At 42.9% G+C, this 23,157-nt stretch overlaps 2 protein-coding genes across 4 annotated transcripts; both read left to right on the top strand.

The window, feature by feature from the left end:
• Positions 1-2,650: 2,650 nt before the first annotated feature.
• Positions 2,651-6,226, top strand: swi5 (SWI5 homologous recombination repair protein). 3 transcript variants are annotated; one of them, XM_072714579.1, is made up of 6 exons: positions 2,651-2,836; positions 3,048-3,096; positions 4,028-4,076; positions 4,526-4,647; positions 4,755-4,849; positions 5,160-6,226. In XM_072714579.1, exons 1-6 carry the CDS (start codon positions 2,812-2,814, stop codon positions 5,222-5,224), a joined length of 405 nt encoding a protein of 134 aa, XP_072570680.1. In that variant the 5' UTR covers positions 2,651-2,811; the 3' UTR covers positions 5,225-6,226. The 3 variants fall into 3 exon arrangements, with proteins under 3 accessions (XP_072570680.1, XP_072570679.1, XP_072570681.1); XM_072714578.1 differs by lacking the exon at positions 2,651-2,836 and adding an exon at positions 2,842-2,866; XM_072714580.1 differs by lacking the exons at positions 2,651-2,836; positions 3,048-3,096 and adding an exon at positions 3,372-3,586.
• Positions 6,227-6,705: 479 nt separating this feature from the next.
• slc27a4 (solute carrier family 27 member 4) lies at positions 6,706-22,694 on the top strand. The gene is made up of 13 exons (XM_023831931.2): positions 6,706-7,057; positions 8,465-8,626; positions 9,454-9,848; positions 11,434-11,592; positions 12,715-12,784; positions 12,875-12,966; positions 14,152-14,261; positions 14,346-14,555; positions 16,510-16,636; positions 16,773-16,910; positions 18,163-18,327; positions 18,755-18,901; positions 19,020-22,694. The coding sequence occupies exons 2-13, from the start codon at positions 8,466-8,468 to the stop codon at positions 19,175-19,177; spliced, it is 1,932 nt and encodes a 643-aa protein (XP_023687699.2). The 5' UTR covers positions 6,706-7,057; position 8,465; the 3' UTR covers positions 19,178-22,694.
• Positions 22,695-23,157: the final 463 nt, after the last annotated feature.

The raw sequence follows: 23,157 nt of genomic DNA on the forward strand, positions 1-23,157 counted from the left end.
AGGACCTAGGAGAAACACACTGGTAGTTTGGGTGGATCATCAGTGTCTTTGGACCCACTTGCTTTGCGTATAGCTGGATTCGCTATCCCAGATTTGGAGGATACTGCTGCCTAGGTTGTACTGAAGTAAAGCCATTTTAGACTTCACAGAAAGAGAATAGGCAGAGGATATGCACAGTTACACACTCAAAGAGTGAGGAATCTGCCACACTGCCAATTCTCAGGGATAAATATGAGCAGATCTCAATAGCCTCACCCAATAGTCCAAATCAAACGATCAAAGAAACATCAATGAGACTGTAAAGTGATTTTTATTTTTAAGTGTTTTGCTCTAGAAGTTCTGACCCAAAATAACATGGGTGGATTTTAACAGCTAGATAACCACCCACTCCACACAAGTATAAACTTCAAAAAGGAGGTTTTTGGCTCTCCTAATCGGGTTTGATAGCAGATTCAGATGTAGTTTCACCTACAGACACTGTCTGTCATACAGAGTTATTGTATATTATAAGAATAGGTATATACTTACATCAGAATATCAGAATAAATTATATATATATATATATATATATATATATATATATATGTGTGTATAAAATAGTTGTATAGTCAACTATTCTTAAGCATTAATGAGAATAAGCAAATACAGACATTTTTACTAAAAGCTAGGGAAAGAAATTATTATGAAATGGAGTTAATGATGTTGTTTTTGGAGAAAAATGTTTGAGCTCAAATATACCATTGAGGTTAAATGATGTTGCAACGGAAGACACTTAGGCAGTGTGTATGTTCTGAACCCCTGACAGAATGTTTCAGCTTTTTAGAGTGCCTGGGTGAGTATGTAAGTGTTTGTGTGCGTGTGTAGGCCTATTTAAGAGCGTTTCTTCGTGAGAGAGTTTGCGTGCAAATGTTTTTACGTGAGAATGTTTTCTTGTTACCCGATGGTGTACTCGGCACTGCCCTCTACTGTCAGGCAGGTAGCGATCTTCAGATTGTCCGTGCTTAACCTGTGGGAACTACAGTATTGTAAGGCCCGTGTATTTGATGTATACATTATTTTGCATTACTTTCTCATTCGTTTTCTCTCTTCGTTTAACTAACAAAGCGCTACATTGTGGTACGCTTCAGATGTGTTTAAAGGATACAGAGGCTGAACAGAAAAATATTCAAATACGACACAAGGGACGCGGCTCTGTCAGTGATCTGACGCCAAGATTAATTTGGAAAAGCATGTGGATGTACGGAGAACAACAAGGACCAGAAATTGTCTACATTCTGGGAAAATCCTAATAAAATTCTACTCACCTCTAACAATATAGCCAAAAAGTTGAAAAACACCGTGATTTCCGCGAGCACTAATGGGCTGCTGTTTGCTACCCTGGTGGTACGAATACCTGTATTATGGAGTCAACTAGGGATCTGGAGACGTCGACATATTATTTTTAAGAAATTAATATATAATAAAAGTTTGATGACAGCAGGAAAAAAACAGTCCCACATGTGTTGTTGTAGTTGAGTTCAGGTTATTAGAAAATGTAAGGCAGTTTATGTCTGTTAACATTTTGTAAAAAGGATTTTTATCATGATCACATTCGTTGGTAACGTATATCCGTAACTCCTCAACCAAAATATGCGCCCTTGCCCAATGCTGCCCTTCCACACGGATTAACTTTCATGTTTTTCCTAAGACAGCAAGCACTCACCCGAGTCCCTTGTGCTTTTTTATTAACAGTTTGATCAACATTTCCCAGTGCATGACACAGATACAAAGATGCCGATATCAGTTACAATCTATTCAAAGTATCTGTACAGCCGCACTCTCACTCACTCATGCCCTCCCAGATTTCATAATACCAGGCTTGATATGAAGCCTGCTAATCCATGCCTAATGGAATGGCTGATTACAAGATATTTGTGTTTTTCATATGCCAGTAACAAATGTGTGGGGGACACAACTTTTGCATGTTGTTCTACAGTAACTACATGTGTCATACAAAAATAACATGCACGATAGAACTACTTTTTGACTACAGACGCACGATCTGTGCTCCTCCTTTGTATGCATGTTAAAAATAAAGATCAGTTATCAATTTTGTTCCTTTTTGAAGTTGTATTCACAAAATAACACCCCAATTTCCCAGTATAGGCTATTGTCAAGCAAAACATATATTGTACAATTTCCTTGGATTAATGTAATTAGCCTATTAGCAGTGTATCTTTTCAAAGACATCCTTTTCTTTAAAAACGGTCTTCTCTGCTGGTTTTATCGGTATTACACACGTCATGCTCAGCCTCGAAGAGTTATTTTTTCTCTTTACTGGATTCTGTCGCCACTTACCGGTGTTTAAGATCAATTTTTCGCGTTGCCTTTTCGATTTTTATCTCCGCCCGTCTATATTTAAAATCTGCTCCAGATTTTTTACAGCAAGAGTTACATTTTTGTTTTCAATTGGTACTAAAGGACATTTCATCTTCTTGGATTATTTTGCGGTTTGCGGAATGCAAATAGTTGTTATTGATTAATCATGTACAAGATCATATTGAAAGAAACATTGCATGACCGATCCACTTTCCCAACAATAGGTGGCGGTATATGGCCCTTTACGGTTCTTCGTTTATTAAAAAAAAGACCATCGCAGAAAATACACGCACATCCGTTGCCGTACAAAAAATAATCTGCTTAATTTATTGTATTAGCAATTAGAAATAACTTTCTTCATTGGATGAGAATGATATGTTGTGTAGGTGAAGTAGAACAGCATTGAGATAAGTTAAATTGGGCGATGTAGTAAGTTTGTGGTGACTCGCCTCTATGTTCGGAGTTAATTTTGGCCACGGTAGTTCAGTTTTCTTTCGCATGCTGTTAGGTGGGCTGATGTTTCTGCAGTAGTCCTTGTGTGAGTTTGTGCCTTGCGATGAACTGACATCATGCCCACAGCGTGTCCAGCTTCAAGCCCTGTGCTTCTTGGGATACGCTTCAGACTCTCCACGTCTATGTGTTTGAATAAGTGAATTTGGTGTAAAACACTGGCATTTTTACATTTGCAGGATCTCCTTTTTGGCATGTAGCTACTCACGGCAGATCAACATGCTCGCGGTATGTCTTGTAAAGATTTCTGTAAGATGATGGGTTTTATTTAAATTCATATCAATTTCTCTTTTAGCATACTGTGCGTTAAGCTGCCATTTATTGGCATGTACAAAAAGTAACTGCAAGCCACAACCATTAATATACAGCAAGATATTAAAACATGAACAATATTTAAAGCCTAACAAAATTTAAATTTTACTCGATAAACACATCACATGTGTTATTTTCAACCAATTAAATGTGGAATTGTAAATTGCAGTCTGTGATTGGCTAACTCGGACGTTTACGCAACCGGAACCGGAAATGCTCTGGTCTTCGAAGAGTTCATGGCGGGCTATTTCATGGCTTATGGCTACTTCTCAGTTACCCTGAATTGTTTAAAGTATTTAAGAACAGTTTCTGGAATTACGTAGAAGGCGTTTGCGTGACTTGTAATGGATTCAGAGCGAAAACCTAAAGTTGCTAGCAAGGTCTCAAATACACCCCCGAAAAGAAGGTATTTCTGTTGAATTTTATTAGGACTTTCAAAAAATAAAGTGCTCACTTATCCACGTAGTACGTTTTTATTTCATTTCCATGCACGTCGCCGTACACTTATTGCCATATAATTTGTATCTTTTGTTTCGACAGTATTAAAATTACCACTAAATAAACGTTGTGAAGTTGCATACATAAGATGTTGGTAGCGGAGTCACTGGCGTTTCTTGGCTTGGTGTGAATTAAAATTCAAATCCATTCTTTACTGTTTATTGTATTTTGGTAAATGTTAATTATGGGATTAAAGATTTTCATTTCAGAGGCGCTTTTGGTTCCTGTCTAGTATTGTTAGATTGATATTAAATAATGTGCGTCTAGTTATGCAGTACATACACATCTCAGTTAGATAACAAAAAAAAAAACGGATACCATGCTGATTTTTTTGTTTCTTTTTCTTTAGGATGCCTTACTCCGGATCTAAAAGTATCAATTCCAAATTCAAATCTCCTGTAAGTTTGTCAGTTTTTTTCCGCAGTGATTAATTGTCTATTCTATTTAAGAAATTATATTCTAGTGAATATTGGCTGTAAAACAACTTTTCAGATAAAACTGTTAAGATGGTAAGAACCAGGTTGTCCATAAAAGTGTTAAAACTTTACCTAGTGCTGATGAACACATTTCAATGTTGTGTCTATTACAATTCCATGTATGTTTTATTACAAACTCTGACTATCCTTTGTGTATATTTTTCTTTCATCTAAACCATTTAGTTGGTTTTCAAGGTTAACATCAACTGTCCCTTTCGGCATTTTGTATATGTGGATTGTATCACCTTTAGTCCTTTTTTGTTTGGAATAGACATTTTCTTTTTCTGTGAATCATTTGTTCAATACATTTATGGAATTTAACCATTGCTCTCCTTTTTTTCTTTTTTTGTCTCTCCTTCACCTTCTACAAGCTTCAGTCTCCCAGCATCCTGCACCATACTTCCCTGGTCCCGCCCAACCTTGAGGAAGAGATCGAGGAGCTGAGGAGAAAGCGTACAAATCTGGATTCTGAGATCGCCCTCCTGGAAAGCGAGTGTGTAGACATTGATCGTTTGTAGATTGTTGAGGGTTCAGGTCTGCACAGTGACCTCCATCATAACAAGTTGCTGTTCTCCAGCGAATGTCATTTTCTTTTTACAGGGGCGTAGGAGTGCAGGAATTGGAACAGCATATTGACCTGCTGCATGAGTACAATGACATAAAGGACATTGGTCAGACCCTGTTGGGCAAACTCGGTAAGTTTATTTATGTGATTACTCTGCACTAAATTATTTCGCTGTGATATGTCATTTGCATTTCTTTGCAATAAGTTAATTTTTTTCAGCACCATACATTTTTTACCCATATATTTTGTATTTTATGTATATTTATCTATGTGTGTATATTTTACATTAATATTTATAAACGTTTGAGCAGACACGTCCGGAGAAGTACGAACCAGCCTTAAGCTGTTGAGTGCTGCACAGTTCTTGCTTGCATTTGTATTTTCTAGGGTTCCTGTTTTATGAGTGACGTTTGAGTGACCATGCTTCTCCGTCTGTGCAGCAATGACTCGAGGTGTAACTACACGCGACTTGTATGACCACTTTGGACTTCAGCTAGATGACTAAGGTGTTGCTTTCATGAACTCTAACGTGCTGGAGTGATGGTAAACTTCTCGTTACACCTATTCACCCAGTTCTGCAACACCTGGTCTAATTCTGCTGAATTGGTGATCTTCTCTATGACAACTTGGAGGTACACAGGTAGTTAAACTCCTGTACAATACAGCATGAATTGTGTGTCTTTTCATAGAAATTATAATGCACTTTAAAATAAAAGTTGTATAACTGAGCGTGTTGGAGCAATGAGCTTCACCTACCTCGTGCTAATGGTTATGAGATTTTTAAGTTATGTATTTTAATGTTATGTTTATTTAAATAGTTAATGTTTCTAGAAGAGTTGGAGGATTGATGCACATACATTGATTTTCCTGATTATAAATGTATGGTATGATTACAGCCAACCATGCAGTTAAATAAAAAGGACAAGATATATTGTGTTTTTTATTGTACATCAGCATCAAGTTGCTGTTAATGTACAAATACTGGAACACATAAGAAAGGTTACAGAAATGCTGTGTCATTCAATTTCCCAGCTGATAGCTGTGTTCTCAACTGCTATCTTTGAAGGATAAATGAAGGCACATAGTCTTTCTGTCATCTCCCCATCCAAGCCGGAGATATCTCACAAATGCAATCAGGGAAGACCCTGACTGCCTTCGTACAAGAACTCTGTCCCCATGTTAATCTCTGAATGAGCCTAATCTCAGATTTATCCCCCAGACTATAAAGCAGGCCACATTCTCTTTTGGAGTTTAATGCAAGCAGTCATATCAACATCTAGCAATAAAAATGGTTATCTGAGGTGTACACGGTCATTTCCAAACGATATAATTGCTAATTGTGTAATCTTATCAGTATTCTATCCTTGTAATAATTATAAAAAGCAAATGAGAAACCATAAAACACAATACTCATTTTAACATGTAATAAAATACTTTCCAATACTTTTATGTAAGAAAAAGCTATAATTGGAAACTGGGACAACATTAAAATGGACTAACAAAGTAATCTCTGGTTTGTGTCTATTTTACCGCTTTGCCTACTATCGGAATAGTCGTGCCGAATGGTTATTTTGATTTAACCAACATATTGTTTAAACTACAGCTAAAACAGTTATTTTATAAGAACTGAATAGTTCAATAATAGAAATGCGGCATGTCATACTGTACGGATCCGGAATTACTAGAGAAGGAATAACATTTTCCCCCAGCAGTCTTGGTTCTATCATGCGCGAAATGAATCATTATTCCCGAAGGTTTTTATTTGTCGCTTGTACGCAGTGCCTTTTGCCCCCCCTACAGGGTGTAGTAAGGCTGCCCTGCCACCGGCCGCATTACCGCAGCGCCGAGCGCCGCCCGACCGCCGAGCTCCGGGGCCGAGTCTCCTTGACAGCGCTGTTCCTCAACGTCAGGTCCCGCCTACGGTGACGTAACGAGAGGCGATGAGCGACCTCATTGGTTCGGCGCCTGTCCATCACGACCGCCGATGGGGCGGGAGCAGGGAAGGGAAATTATAAGGTCATTTGAATTAACTCCAGCTCAAAACCAACCCACTGTTTTTTTTTTTTTTTTAAGTCAATGAAACAAAGACGTAGATAAGAATGAGTCAATGAATTAAAAAGGCGAAGACCGGGATGCGATCTCACCTTGGGGAGTAGTGGCACGGAATAGCTGGTGATATCGCCGGGTGTACTAAAACGCATGCAGTAGCTGGCTAGTTAGCCAGGGCAGGCGGTTTAGCTAAGCCGATCGAAGGAGGAACTGCGTGCGGCTGGGGGGGGGTCTTCGTCTGTTATCATTTCGCCGGAATATTCGCTGGATACCGGGGCGTGCGATCAAGGTATGTCTCCAAATCCTGGTATTTATTTTGATGCTGCTGTTGATTGAGTTTTGTTGAAATGTAATGAACAGGCCGGAAACAGACCAAAATGTGAGGGATAATATTGGAGCGGTGGCTCCCGCGACTGTCCTTTAACAACCTTGCCGATGTACGATGCGCCAAATGGAAGAGAGCTCGGTTTGGCTCCGCTCGTCTGTCATATGGCGACATTTGTTAGGCGGGAATGACCGCCATATACTGTCTGTGCGGTTAAATCCAGGAATCGCGGACGGAGGGTCGTTATGCCCGTGTGTCCCGGGGCAGAGGCACTGAACCCGCCACTTGGCACGGCATGTATGGATCAAACGTGCTGATAGCTTCCCGCATCCACCCTCTCTTTACGCTACCGCGTCTTAGCCGCTCTGGTCTGAATGATGGCGTGATCTACGTTATGCGGATGTGTGTTTTTTTTTTTCCCGAGCACATGGTTTTGCTGGGTAAGATGGTTTCTGCGTTTTCCTCCGTGTCGGCAACCTGCCGCCGCGCGTGATATTATTTTTTTTCTCCCCATAGACAAAACACCGTTGTTGATTAACTGACGCCTTTATATTGGAAAATGGCAGTAGCCAAAGCATCTAAACGTTATGTTAATGTTGGCTAGCAGTCATCTGATCAGGGTTTTAAAGCAGAGCCGAACCGCACCTGACCCTCGCCGCCGCCGCAGGAAGAGCCTCGCCTTTCCTAAAGAGTGCCATTATAATTCATTACGCCGCAGTCACATATATCTGTCATTAACTAATGAAGCACAACTCTTTTTTTTATCTCTATAAAAGACATGCCGCTGTAGTGTGAACATTGCACGTTTTATTGTTGTTTGGTGAAAACTTTGAATGCTGTTGAAGTGTAGTGCTGTCGTTACATTTTCATTTTTGCCGGTTCTGAACGGATCAAGCCTTGTTCTCTTTTTATTCCTGCCCCTTCTAATGTTCCTGTCTGTTATCAGACAACTCATAGTCAAATAGAGTATATTGCACGATCCTCTACTGTGACATGGTGCATCACGAAGCTTTTATTGTTTGGATCTACACAAAATCCCCCACAGAAGCAGCAAACCCATTTTGGACACCACTGAACAGTTGTGTTGCAATGTTAGTCTTTTTTTTTGTTTTTTTACTTAAATGACCTGTAAGTGCCAGGTATGTTTGAAATGGAACTTTCTACTGCCCAAAGGTGAATATTCCACATGTAAAATGCGGCAGGGTCATGTCTACGCCTGTCGAACAGCCAATTGGATCTGTTTGTCCTTGTACCGGCGGGGCATGTGATCTGTTCCTGTCTTCATCGATGTTTTTATGGCCTCCTGTTTTTACTCTCCTGGGAACGTTGTGATTATGAATTTGTACAGCTTTTATTTTTCTGATCTTGCAGGATGTTGCGACTGGCCTGCTGTACCGGCTTACTCTTCTTGTTGAGACTAATCATGGACCTGCCGTGGTGGCAGGTCGTCACCAGTGTCATCATTTTCTACCTGAGCTCCGGTGGCTGGCGATTTGTTGACATCGTGGTGAAGACCCTGGGCAGAGACCTCCGGTGAGTAGGAGTCCTGGATCGGGGCAGGCAGGCGGTTAGGGTGGGTTAGTGCAATCTCCCCGTGAGATGGCTGTCTTGTTGGATTGTATTAATTTTTGAGCTTCCCTCAAACCAGAAATTCTGTCTCATCCGGTAAAACAAGCTTTAGGGTGATAACAGGGGCGTGTTGAGTGAACGCTGTAGTTAAGTTTCAATTAGAGAACTTTATACAGGAGAAATTCAACATATTTGGCAATTTTGAGCTCAGAAATAAAACAGGCAGTGTGATTGCTTAGTCAGAGGTAGAATAACCAGTCGTAACTGGGTGTCTTTCCAGAAGATTCCAATAAGAGAACTTTAATAAATTGGAGAGTTCTGTCACTGTCAGTGGTCAACCCTGAATAGAGGGAGGCAGCATGAATGCTGAGTCAGAATGTGGAACTGGAGCGCCCCATTGTAGTCACAGAGGTTACGGAGTCACCTTTGGCCTGTTTTTGCGTAAGTCTTCGAACTGAAAGATCAGCGCTGAAGTAGGAAATAGGTGGGGCTGCCGTGACTCTGAAGTGCATTTGTGGCTTGTGGTTTCAGGCTAATCTTGCGCAATGAATGGAAGAGAAGTAAAAAAGGAAGTATGACTTCTCTGGTATTAGCAGATTTAGTGATACTATGTCTGCCTGACTGACGCTGTCCATTTTGCAATGATGTTAATTGAGAGTTCGGTGTCTGGTCTTCGCGCTAAAAGCCAACTAGTCTCCAGGCTGAAGTTCTCAGGTTTAACGGCTGAATTGTCAACGAGTCACACGGCACCGGCCTTCTCGGTGTGTTCCGACCTGTCCGTGTTCCCACAGCGCGGCTCTCCTACTGCTGAGGGTGAAGCTCAATGTCAGGAGGCATCTGCGCCAGCGCAACACCATCCCCAAGATCTTCGCGGAGACCCTGCGGCGGCACCCGGACAAGACGGCGTTGATATACGAGGCCACTGGCGAGGCGTGGACCTTCCGGCAGCTCGACATCTACTCCAACCGCGTGGCCAACTTCCTGCTGCAGAGGGGCTTCAAGGAGGGTGACGTGGTGGCCCTCTTCATGGAGAACCGGCCGCAGTACGTGGGCCTCTGGCTGGGGATGGCCAAGATCGGCGTGGAGGCGGCACTCATAAACTTCAACCTGCGCATGGATGCCCTACTGCACTGCGTCACCATCTCGAACGCCAAGGCCGTCGTCTTTGGCAGCGAGCTGATGGAGGGTGAGTGGAGCGGCATGAGTTTTTGGATTTAGGCCCAATTGTGGAATTAGGCAAGAGTGAGGCCGCTATCAAGATGAGGAGACCTGTTGGATTGAAATAAGGCTTCCGGCTTTTGTTTGGCTGTGACTGTATCGTAGAAGGCATAATATGATGATGTAGAGCACTACAGCTGTTAAGCACTGATGTCTCCTAGGTGCAAACAGCTAAATGACACTCGCCAATTGGCGTATTGTGTTGCGTCGGGGTGAAAGAAGCACGAGCATGATGGGAGCCGACATAGCTCTGCTAGACATTGATTCCCACCCAAATCGTCTTGGCCATTGTGCCATTAAGAAGACAATTATGTCATTCATGTGCCCTTCCAGACAGAGTGAATGTGTAGCGGAAGGGGAATGAAATCCCAGTATCACCAGGTGTTCATGGGAATCTGAGTGTATGATACTGGGAGGAGGCTTTCGTGATAATGTAACGATCGCGATATAGGAGTCAGTGTTGTGATGTATTTTGTATCGGGAATGTGCCAAATTTTTCTCAGTGGCTGTGAAACATTTTGATTGGCTGTTGTATTCTTCCCAAAACAATCTTAGGCTACGTTCACACTGCCGTGCTGAAGTGACTCAAATCGGATTTTTTGCCTTAAATGTGACACAGATCTGATCTTTTCAAATCAGATTTGTGCCACATTCATATGTGGTACTAAATCTGATACGTATCCGATTCGCGGCCATGCGACCTGAATGTGACGCTCAGATCGGAATTCATGTGGCTTTTTGCTTATACGCATGCGCTGACATCATCAGCCTGCACCGGCAGCGCAGGAAGGTAAAAATGGAGGAGAGTCAGTGGAAGGATGGAGAAGTTGGGCATTTAATTGATATTTGGGGAAATGAATCTGTTCAAGGTAAACTTGAAGGAACCTATCGTAATGAGTAGTATTTGAAATAATTGCCAAAGAAATGGCGCAGCGTCTACATGAACGTGGCTACAATGCCTAAGAAAAATAAAGAGCCTGAAGTCAAAGTTTATGTAAGCAAAAGACTGGAATCAGCGCAGCGGTCATGGCCGCACAACATGCCAACTTTACGACCAGCTTTTTACCCGTGTAAAAACATATCAATGTGTGCATGTGTGACGTTTCGGAGGACCGATGCGTTCACATTACAGTCAGATACAGGTCACTAGTAGTTATGAATGTGAACCGTCGATAGACAAATCCGATCTGAGCAAAGAATCGGAATTGAACGATGTGGCTGGCAGTGTGAACGTAGCCTTAAACATTTTTGGATGCAATTCCTTTAATTGCCTGAAGAACCTTTCATTGTGCTTACATTATTATCCAAGTGCATGGTCTGACTGAGTTATGATATCACTCCTTTTGTTACCAAGTGCCACAGCATCTGGGATGCACCTGAACACCTGCAGGGATCCCTCCCCCAAACTCTTTAGTTTAGGCAACTTGATTTTTTTTTTTTTTTGGCTTGCTGACAACAGATGGTAAATCTCACAATTGTTGCTGGTGAGCAGACTGGAAATGGGGTCCACACTTACACAAGGCACCCTCTGCTCTCCTCTGCCCTCCTTCCAGCTGTCTGTGAAGTTCATGCCTCTCTGGGGAGGTCACTGAAGGTGTTTTGCTCCGGGGAGTGGAATCAGAAGCTGGTTCCCGAAGGAACCGAAAGTCTGGAGCTGCTGCTGGAGGACATGCCCACACAACTCCCCAGCCCACCACAGCGCAACTTTACAGGTCTGCCTGCTAGGTGCTTCACATGGATCTCCAGAACCATCTTCGATGTCCTGTTTTAAAGACTTTTAATCATACACTGAAGGGGAAAAGTTTATGGGTTTAAAGATAAATTGATGCATCGTTATGAATCGATAATTAAGATGCCGACTCAATGCATTGATATGTAAAGTCAGAATTGATTTTTTTTGGGGGTAAAAGACACTCCTGCTTCTGAGTTGCAGGGACTTATGTTCACGTGCTGCAGGTAGATGCACAAAGTAGCAGCACGATACACAAATTTCCTAAATGTAGGGGGGGTGGGGCAGGCTCATTAATATTCATCATGGAAATGCCACCTGATGATCTTTGCGCTGCGATACTCTTGGGAGACATCCCTGTTTTGTAGCACAGAAAGCTTTCTAATGGTTAAGATAATCTTTGTGCTACGATACGTTTGGAAATGCATTTGTTTTGTAGCGCAAAAGTCATTGTTTTTGCAAGATACGGTACCGTCAAGATTCTGAGGTAGCTAACTAGCTAGCTAAGTAAAAGCAGTGTTAGCCTTCGAGATGCGTATTATATTGATTAACGTATTGGCCGATATTTGTTAAAAATCAACATTTCGCCATTGTTTCGATGTCTTAGTTGATATTGCTGGCCTATGTGGAGTTAGCAACGCCACAGCTAAAGACACAACTGCTAAAATAATGGAGATGATTGCATTGGATGATCAGCCATATTCCGCTTGGAAGAGGTTTCAAACTACCAAGTCATGACACAATCCATCAATTTATAGTTCATTATCTAATCAGGCCTGCAGATTGATCTTTCGTTCACAAAATAAAAAAATGATGTAAGGTCATCCCACTAATCTGTATTCTCCCCATTTAATTGTAACAATGAAATTGAATGTTCTGAGATTCTACTTTCTTTGTGTTACATTAATGTGTGTACGCCAAGTTAAAAATGTTTTAATTTAGGTTATCAAAATAAGCAAATAATCCTTTAATCAAATCAAATTTTGATGGAAATGAAAGATTTCTGATGCATAAAATTCTTCTCTCAATTGTAATCGAAACAAATCGCCTTGGGGCCAACAATTCAAGCCTCTAGAAATGATTGATTTTGAAACTGTTTCCTCAGATCGGCTCTTCTACATCTATACGTCTGGGACCACTGGGATGCCCAAAGCTGCGATCGTCGTTCACAGCAGGTGAGCATGTCCGGGCCCGACTATCAGAGGAGGCTTCCTAATGCATAGAGATGATATTGACACATCTGGCTCCAATGCTTCCTGTCTCAGGTACTATCGCATGGCTGCACTGGTCTACTATGGTTTCAAGATGACTTCAGATGATGTGTTATATGACTGCCTGCCGCTCTACCACTCTGCAGGTAACCTGGCGCGTCGTGGCGAGCTCTCTGGGTAGAGCTACTTCTGTAGGTTGTGTTTCGTTTCATCTCTCCGCCCATTTTGCCCCAATGCGGTTCAGTTAGTATTTCATCACATACTGGCTGTTACAGTTCAAAATCACTTGCAAGGCTTACCCCAAGTTACTTAAGTTCATTACTTTGTCATCTTGGTGACAAGATCCAACAAGCCTTCAGTGAGAGGTAGAGATGCATCGGATCAGTATCGGCACCGAACCAGACCTATTAGATGGATCAGGTATCAGCCATATGTGACCGACCCACATCTGATACTTATTTAGTTTTCCGCAGTCTGTAAAAAGATATTTTTTTAAGGATATTTGTACAGTCAATCGCACCACAGTTCTTTCCTATTTTAGATGTTTTTGCAGAATTCAAGCTGAACACTAAAGCTGCCGCTTAGTTTTTTGCACTCAGTGGATGTGAGTGCAGTGACTCCCGCCTCCGTGACGTCATGCATATATGATGGAAGTATTTTACGTTGTTAACAACTGGGAGCACAGCGATTTGTGTTCTTTGTTTAAAAAAAAAAAAAAAAAAGTTTTGAGAGGTGGCAATGGCATTCAGTGAAAAATCCCACTAAACAAAGCGCACAGAATTTTGCACGACAACAGTATATGAAATAGTAATATGGGAAAAAAAAAAGCTATGGATGATTTGGGAGTCGCTAGCTTGGGCTGTTTGCTCACTCGCTACAGCTTGTGATACCGGAGGGGCTGCGATCTCACAGCAAAGTGTGACGCTGTTACCAGTGGGAGAAACATTGTGGGTCATTTTAATCATTCCCCCTTTGCATATCCTCTCTCTCTTGGATGATATTAAAATTGAACTGCAAATGCCTCAAATGATTTTTTGGCATACTTTTTTTTCATTCTTATTTAGTAGTTTAAAAATATTAATATATAAAGTATAATATTTATTATACTAAAATATTAAAGTAAAAATAGGTCTTGTATCGGAATCTGTATCAGTATTGGCAGTTGTGTTTCGGAATCGGATCGGAAATGGAAAAAATGTATATTGGCCCCTCCCCTAATGAGAAGTCCTTCACCATTCCGAACGTTGCATTATGGTTCAGGAGGAATGTCATTTCATTTCGCTGTGTACTGTAGATGGCTGAGATGACGACTTTACGCTTCTCTCCGACAGGGAACATCGTAGGGGTTGGGCAGTGCCTCATCCACGGCATGACTGTAGTTATCAAACGCAAGTTTTCTGCCTCGCGGTTTTGGGATGACTGCATCAAGTACAAATGCACTGTGAGTAATCTGCACGTGGAAGGTGACGTGGAGTTTCGTCACCGCTGGAAGCGCGTCACCGACTGCCATGTGCTTGTGCTCCAGATTGTCCAGTACATCGGGGAGATCTGCCGGTACCTGCTGAACCAGCCGGTCCGGGACGCGGAGAGGCAGCACTGTGTACGCATGGCCCTGGGCAACGGCCTGCGCCTCTCCATCTGGATGGAGTTCATGACCCGCTTCAGCGTGCCTCAGATCGCAGAGTTCTACGGCGCCACGGAGTGCAACTGCAGCTTGGGCAACTTCAATAACAAGGTGAGGGGCGGCGACTGAGGGGACAGACACAGCCCCCTCCTCACCCTGAGTGGGAGTTTGGCTTGGGGTGACCAATGGGCTTGTGGCTCTGGAAGCCAGTGAACGTCTCGTTCATAAGGGGAACAAAGTTGCTGCATTTCCTCTTACTGGTGGAAATGAACGTCCATTAGATATGATGCATCTTTGCCTTGTTTGTTTGCAAAGTACCTTAAAAATGTTAATTTAATTGTCATGATTTAAAATCAGTTGCTTGGCAGAGATGCTGTTGTGTATTGCTTACAGGAAACATCAGAAAATTTACCACCCAAAGCCTAGTTATGTACTTCTGTATGAATCCAGTTACTTTAATTAATCAATCAATCGATCCTTTATTGTCCCACATGGGGAAATTCTTTTTACACCTCCCTCAACCTGCTCTTTGTAGAGTAAGTTGTCCTTGAAGGGCAGCCACCTGTAGTGGCGCCCAGGGAGCTGGGGGTTAAGGGCTTTGCTCAAGGACCCACAGACGTGCTGAGGCTGGGTTTGAACCGGCAACCTTGTGATTACAAGCACACAGGCTTAGCCCACTGAGCCACACGCTGCCCTTACTTAATACTTAGTATACTTAGTAGAGAAATTACAATTTACATGTATCAGACAAGGCCGTAGACAGGCCTGGTGTAGCCAGTCAGGAGACTGGGGAGAATTCCTGGGGGCGGGCGGCGCTTAGCTGCTGTGCCAATCGGAAACAACATAATTTGACAAGTGTAAAATTGGGCCGTTTGGAAGCTAATTTTGACATCTTTTGACACTTCCTTGCGCGCACACACGGCCACTCACATATGTTTGTATTATATATCTTTGTGGGGACCGTCCATTAATTTCTATGGGTATAACCCTAATCCCAAAAATGACAACCCTAATCCCTACCCTGCCCTAACCTTAACCATAAGTAACCAAACGAAATACAAGACTTGCCATTTTTAGTTTTGATTGCGGTCACAGATTTTTATCAAATTGAGTTTCCACTGGTGGGGATCGTAAAAATGATCCCCGCAAAATGAAAGTAACAGATTATCAGGCTGTGGGGGCATTTGGTTCCATAATCAAATATATGCATGATCTCTCTCTCTATCTCACACACACACACACAGTTGACCACGATTGCTCTGCATAGGGAAACGCACAAATCCGCGGCACCCGCTGCAGTGTCATCACGTCTCGTTCAGAGCTGAGTGAGCAGTTGTGGAGGTGCTACAGCTAATAGCTTCCTATCACTAATCACTGGAAGTTTCTCAAACGAAGGATGTTAGAAAGAGACCAGGCAGGACTGAAAAAGTCAGACTGCTTGAACAGTTCATTGTGCTATTTATTATGTATTTTCATCTTGAAATGTCAGTAATAGACTTATCAGTGTAATAAATGATGCCACATTTCTTATCAGAGTTCCCCCAGAATGAGGACCGAATGGGCTGGTCTTGGGTGTAAAGTTCCTGGGCTGAAAATGAATATAACGGTTCTTGTCCAAAACTCCACTGCAAGGTGTTTTTAATGTGTCACCAATGAATCAAATATGTTATTTTTAAGCATTTATATTTTTCTGTTTTCATTTTTATGCATGTACATATATCCAATTTGATTTGATTCCTATCTCTATTAATATTTTTTGACTGAACCTTTGAGAGCGCCTTAGATGCCAAGATGACGTTAAGCATTACCTACCTACCATCAGACAATATTATCAGTACCGGGATATTAAAATCCAGCATTGTGGAGGGAGGCTGTTTTTGTGCATGTTTTGTTAAATACTCAGGATCTGATTTTCAGGCTCCAGTGACCAGAGGTTAATCTAACAGTGCCAGGTAGCCCTGCCAGCTGGGTAAACGAAGGGTTATCCTCAGTGTGCCCAGAATCCTCTGGTTCTGCTCATGTGCAATGAAATAATTTGGTTCCTGTTTGGGCTTTGGGTTTTCAGGTAGGTGCCTGTGGGTTCAACAGCCGCATTCTCCCGGGCGTCTACCCCATCCGGCTCGTAAAGGTGGATGAAGACACCATGGAGCTGGTCCGCGGGCCTGATGGTGTCTGCATCCCTTGTAACCCCGGTGAGTCCTTCTGCCCCATTCATTGTTAGTTTCCTGCAGCGTAGTTATCGCCAGATGAGTTCTCTAGACTTATTTCCGCCAGGAATAAGTAATATCTAAGGAGTGATCCAAAATTCACTCTTTGTATTGTTTTCAGGTGAGCCAGGACAACTAGTGGGACGAATTATTCAGAATGACCCGCTGCGCCGGTTTGATGGTTATGTGAACCAGACAGCCACCAATAAGAAGATTGCCCACGACGTCTTCAAGAAGGGAGATAGTGCATATCTCTCAGGCGAGTGATTGGTGATCGTGCACTTTTGGCATCTGGTTTGGGTGATACGATTCTGTTGTTGCAATAGCAGCACCACTGATGCAGGTTAATTGAGCTTTGAAATGATTGGTAGTTTTGTTGTTTGATTGCACGCATGTTTAATGGCACTAAAAAGTAGCGTACTCCTAGGCCTGTAAAAGCACATTTTCATTTCACTAATTAGCCCCGCAGCTAGCCTAACGATTTCTACGACAAAGCTGATCGACTTCCTCGCGATGACGCCGGCTGCCGCAGTGATTTGGCAGTTTTTCAGTTTCGAGCCAAGCTGTAAAAAAAGGGCAGCCAGCAGAGTCACTTCTGCTGAAGGGATGTAACGACGAAAAAGGGCGATGCCACAAATCTGTACCCGCCCCGGTTAATCAATCAGCAGAATTCGCAAAGATAAGCAAAGCTCCTTCGCTGTCAGTTTCTGCACCAGATATTTCAAATGGGGTGTCCACAAGTCAGACTGAGGTGTAGGCAGCCGTTGCTGGAGAGTTCGTGAAAAGCACAGGATTGTTGTTAGATGGGAGCAGTGCACAAATGCAATGGCAACATGTCGTGCAATGGCTTGCTTTCACACCAGGGAGAAAACCTCACTTGGAAATGTGCTTAATACATTTGAGCACCAATTTGTGGTCCCAAGCCTCGAGTACTTTGCAAAAACTACTGTCCCAAGTTACTGCAACAGCGTTCGCTCAAGGTAGACACAAGTACTGGGAATGCCGATTATCTCGCGCCAACAACGGACATGTGGTCCATCATGAATTTAGAGCGCAGCTCATCTGAAACTGCAACTGTAGGCAAAGTGCCACCAGACGAGCTTCTCCCTGAGTGGAGAGCCTGTCTGATGCTTAGCTCCCTGTAGAAGTAACCCCATTAAAATAATTGCGCTTTTAAGTTATTAAGATTGCAACCTTGAAATACTTACACATTTTGTGTTGAGTTCTGTTGTATATGTACATTTGCATTTGTAGACTTTTCATGAATGCAGAAACAAATGACTTGACTTGGTTATATTTCCACAAATTGAGGTGTGTGTATATATGTGGCCAAATGACTATGTGGGTCATTTAATTTTTTTTTTTTTTTTTTTTTTAAATATGGATGGCAGTATTCTAGTAGTATAGGAATACTTTAAAAACGGCTTATCAGCAATTCTGAGGACTGAAGTGAACATGTGCCCAGTTTGCCGTAGACTTTCACGTACTGATTGAGCCGGCTGTCTCTGCAGGCGACGTGCTGGTGATGGACAAGTATGGCCACATGTTCTTTAAGGATCGCACCGGCGACACCTTCCGCTGGAAAGGGGAGAACGTGTCGACCACAGAGGTGGAGGGGACGCTTAGCCGCCTCTTGGACATGAAGGACGTAGTTGTGTACGGCGTGGAGATTCCAAGTAAGGGTTGCTTCCCTCCATGCACTCATCTGCCATGAATGAGCTGAGCGATGAATGTATTGGTGTGCTTGACTTGAGTTGTTCGTATAATGAAAACCCAAAGCTCTACTCGGTAAGCGGCTTTGGGGTAGCATTCGTCTTGATCTATTTGTGCAAGTGATCTGGTGGACAGTCTTGGATCAGTATGATTTTTGTTGTTGTTTTTTCCCTCACTGTTTGACACTGATTTCCAGTCTCCGCTAAAATGCTCGACTGATTCGCTGGAAAAATCAAAAAGCCAAAATGAGTTGTGACTGCTCGGAGAGAGTGTGATCAAAGTACATTGCGATGGCCAGGCTGTAACCGTTAGAACTCTTGATTAGACATTAATATGTACGGTCATTCTCTTAATTACACATGTGAGATTCTTCTTGTTATTCATGGCCAGGGTCTGAGGGAAAGGCCGGAATGGCTGCGATAGCTGACCCCAGCCATGAAACGGATCTGGAGAAGTTTGCCCAGGAGCTTGAGAGAGTGCTGCCGGCGTACGCCCGGCCCGTGTTCCTGCGCTTCCTGCGGGAGGTAGACAAGACGGGTGAGTCCGCAAGCATGGTCACCCGCCACTCGCTAACGGAGCACCCCTCACCTGCTGTAAGCTTTATCACACTACTTTGTTCTTCCCTTTGATTCTAACTCGGACTTTTGTTTGATAGGCACCTACAAGTTCCAGAAATCCGACATGCGACGAGACGGCTACAATCCTCAAGTCATGTCCGACAAACTCTACTTCCTGGATGTTACCCGGGGGCGATATGTGGAGTTGACCACGGAGGTCTACCGTAACATCATTTCGGGGCAACAGAAAGTGTGACACCAATCCCCAGCACCCCTGCCCCCCCCGCACCTTTTTCTTCATAGCACACACTATATTGACCACCCCCAATGCACCCTGATTCCCCCCAACCCCTCGCATTTCCCAACTCTGAAAGGTTCAGCCTCTCATTACCTCGTTACCCCGCCCCCCCCAGTAAGGAACTGGTGGATCTTCTCAATAAAACAGAGATAAACAGCAGCCCATTCTGTATAGGGGGTGAGCCATTATAAGACGGGAATTACAGGACTGAGTGGCGTCCCGGAAGTAAAAAGAGACCCAAAAGCCTTTCAGCCCAAGATGGCGATTTGTCCCACTGGCTGGGAACGGCAGTGGGCTCTGTATCTGGGTCTAGCTGCATTTGATCTGCATGGGGCTTCTGTTTCTGAAGGCAGAAGATTTTTGGAAAAATTATGAAATTTTGAAATGTGCAATATGAGATGAGTTCCACCTGTGTAATAATTCAGAAAAACATCCAAGTACAATTCCTATCAAAGTATGAGTAGAAGTAAAAGTAAATTATATTGTAGCCTCGTCGTACTTTTAAAGCAGTGTTTCTCAAACCAGTCCTCGGGGACCCCTAGATGGTCCATGTTTTTGCTCCCTTCCCAGCTCCCTGTCCTGACGGCCCACCTTTTTACTCCCTGTCCCTGTCCTGATGGCCCACCTTTTTGCTCCCTGTCCCTGCCCTGACGGCCCACCTTTTTGCTCCCTGTCCCTGCCCTGACGGCCCACCTTTTTGCTCCCTGTCCCTGCCCTGACGGCCCACCTTTTCGCTCCCTGCCAGCTCCCTGCCCTGACGGTCTCGGGGTCCCAGAGGACCAGGTTGGGAAACACTGCTTTAAACTACAGAAGACCTTGTATGGTTTGAAGCTAGTTATCTACACGAATTGAAGTTTAAATACTGTGCTCAGCTCTGTGCTTTAGTAAACATTCCTCCGTACGAGGCTGGAGGTCAGCTGCTGGTAGCCACAGCGCTAGCTGTGCAGGGAATGAGGACCATGGGGAATGCGGCTTGGGAGAGCTTGGCTGGAAGGCTTTCAGGACCTCTGACCGGCTATGATGTTTCGAAGACCGAACGGAATGCCGCGAGCTCCTGCCCTCGTCACCTACCTTCATGGGGACACTGGGTCTGGGGCTTCGGCTGAGCGACGGGTGTGACATTCTGGTGCTAATGGGCTCCCTCCACGGCCGACCGAGCCAAAGTGCGTACCGGTATGTTGGGACCCATGAAGAAAAGGGAAAGACGTTTCACTCATCATTTCTGTTTATCATTTGGCGGCATGAATGATCAACACTAGCAGAGCACTGTGCCTTACTGTGAGTTTAGTGCCCCCTACTGCCCATATTTATATGACTCTTCACATGTTTTGTGTTTTCCTTTATTTTACTGTTATTCTGCTTGTCCTGTTTACCTTTTTCTCGCTTAGTCCCTAATGTTATTACCTTTTTCCTCCACACCTTCCCCCGCCCCCACCAGGCACTGTGCATTTTGTCTGTACTGGTCAAGGCCCCATAAGGTGGGAGGTGTTCCTGGCGACTGCCTTGATCTCAGATGATATGAACTTTCTTTATTTCCATATGTCGGCAAAGTGTGTCATCCAAAAAGTGACATTGTATTCAACTGATGATTATGAATATTCTCCCTGAACTAGCAATGGCTCTCGGATCCACCGTCCTCCTACATTTCCTGTTTATTTATTTTTCAGTCTATATAAGGCATAGGAGGCCTTGTTGTGTAGGCCTCGACAGCCATTGCTAGTTTTTGTCTTTAGGTTTCGTTGAACAAAAGGCAAAGTAATTGAATTAGCATTGATAGAAGTAGTAGAGTTAGTGGTAATGTTAAGGGATATGACTGAGAAATGTTTACCCCTTGTCTCAAGGGGTTTGTAAATATGCTTTAATATCATGTGAGCAGAGTTCTAGGGGCGGATGTGAGGTGAGGCTTTTGTGTGTGTCTGTGTGGTTTTCAGAGGACATCTTTGATTTTGTTTTGAATTATGTTGTCTTATAATATTGTCATCATTGAACAATTGTTTTTAAATTATTTTTCGTGTAACTTCTGAAGTCTTTGTGTGTGAATTTTGAATATTTTAAAGGGAAGGTATGCAATGGGCAGCTTCTCTTTGCTGCTCTGCTAGCAGTAAAGGTTTTCAGGGACAAAAGCAGAGAGAAAAAGCCGTCCTAAGGTTTCCAGTGATGGGGTTTGTCATCCCCTGGTCTGAGAAAGGAGTTCTATACCAGTCCCCTCTTAATTTGCCGTTGGTTGGTTGGTTGGTTGGTTGTTTTCCTTTCTGGTATACTTTAAAACCAGCAATTTACATTTTGTAGGTGTGTTTCAATTCTAGAGGGGGTTGCTGTGCAAGGTGGTGGTTTTGTAGAACATTTTATGGCCTTGATTGCTCATGTACTGAAGTCATACCAGGTGTCCTAAAAAGTGTCTGGGTCTCCCCCATAATTCTTTTTGACAACTAAGGCATCACAGTTTTATCGCTTAAACGGGAAAAAAAAACTAAACCACACATCCTACAGTCAGTCTTTTAATATTAGCTTTTTTGTTTTTTTTTATTATTAATTATAATTTTTCTTACTTGAAAGACAAGTTGTCAAGATCACTTTTCTCAACCCAAACATAATGGCATAAAATCGTCAGCCAGGAAAAGCCACCTTAAAAACAGCCTGAATTTTAGCTTGCTATTTACTGAAATACCAGCGTTTATTTTCGGACTCTCGAGCCAAAATGTGTCGTGGAAACAAGCATCTGCACGCCTGCTTTCCTCCGATTTGTCAGCTTGTGGCACCAGTGTGTGATTCACCACTCTATCCTGCTATGTTTTGCTGGACCAGTAATCTCTCAGGGTTGTTTGGCAGTGTGTAAAGCTTCCGTTATTTTTTTTTTTTAAGTATTATTTTAACATGTTTTAAGCCATGCTTTTTATGGTTATCTGGGTTTTGAACTGAAGATGTAGAAATGAAATGTCAGCACAATGGTTTAAGGTTGTATGTATAAACAAACTTTGTACAATGTGGATGGTACAATGTGGTGTGGCTGGTCTTCGGGAACATGGTGGGCTTTGATTTGCCGGCATGAACTGCACTGTTTCTCTTGCTGTGTACTCCGCCGTGATTGGTCCACCTGCGCCATTCCACTTTGTGTTTTGATGTTTTAAAAAAAAAAAAAAAAAAGTTGGATGCTGGAGATCTACACCATGTTTCTGACCACTGAGAAATGACAAGCTGTGTCCGTCTGTCCGTCAGCCTTGTCCCTTCCCTGTTCTCCCATGTTCTTATCCATAAATGCACTATTTTTTGTTTTTCGTACTCAGGAACAACTTATGCAGTGAATGAGAACGGGTGGTGCGTGCGGTAATGAGGGTGGAGGTGTTGCGTGTGTCGGTGGAGATGCACTGAAGCCACAATGATATCCTCTCATCAAAAGCCAGCTGTAAATCCTGCTCTAGAACTACACCTGAGAATCGATACAATTAAAAAAGATTTTGATGTCCAAAAAAGCAAACTGGAAGGTGTGTGGTGTGCGTATTTTATTTATGGATCGTTCTAGGCTTCGTAAATTTAATCATCTTAATGGCAAAACATTTGGGGCTACAAAATTTTCATTTACTTGAAATGACGAGGATGGCTTTTCGACCTTCTGTGGAACTGACCTACGTTAGAAATGAAGCACAGTGGCTTGTAATTACAATGGGCCATTATGTCCAGAAAATTATAAAGGTAGGTGGACATAAAGGGGTTAATTGGGTCACCAGGTATTAAGGGGTAATTCCTCTGGAGGAGCAATGATTATATACACATAATCAGCCAGTTAATCATATCACCTCTGTGTAGAATATGGACATTAATTAACGTCATCAGACGGTGCTTGAAGTCCCAAAACCTTTTTATGGTGGTTAGTAAAAATACTATGTTTTTTTAGACTGATTTGCAGTAAGATATTTAAAATTCTGTTAATGGAATATTAA

The sequence above is a fragment of the Paramormyrops kingsleyae genome, chromosome 7 (genome assembly GCF_048594095.1).
Source record: "Paramormyrops kingsleyae isolate MSU_618 chromosome 7, PKINGS_0.4, whole genome shotgun sequence".
NCBI classification, from domain to species: Eukaryota; Metazoa; Chordata; class Actinopteri; order Osteoglossiformes; family Mormyridae; genus Paramormyrops; species Paramormyrops kingsleyae.

Bases quoted from the DNA above. Each gene is read 5' to 3' on its own strand.
- swi5 (XM_072714579.1), top strand. From the start codon at position 2,812: ATGTTCGGAGTTAATTTTGGCCACG. The intron at 2,837-3,047 runs GTAGTTCAGTTT...TTACATTTGCAG, and splicing joins CGGAGTTAATTTTGGCCACG to GATCTCCTTTTTGGCATGTA. The intron at 4,648-4,754 runs GTGTGTAGACAT...TTCTTTTTACAG, and splicing joins ATCGCCCTCCTGGAAAGCGA to GGGCGTAGGAGTGCAGGAAT.
- slc27a4 (XM_023831931.2), top strand. From the start codon at position 8,466: ATGTTGCGACTGGCCTGCTGTACCGGCTTACTCTTCTTGTTGAGACTA. The intron at 14,556-16,509 runs GTGAGGGGCGGC...TTGGGTTTTCAG, and splicing joins TGGGCAACTTCAATAACAAG to GTAGGTGCCTGTGGGTTCAA. The intron at 16,911-18,162 runs GCGAGTGATTGG...CTGTCTCTGCAG, and splicing joins AGATAGTGCATATCTCTCAG to GCGACGTGCTGGTGATGGAC.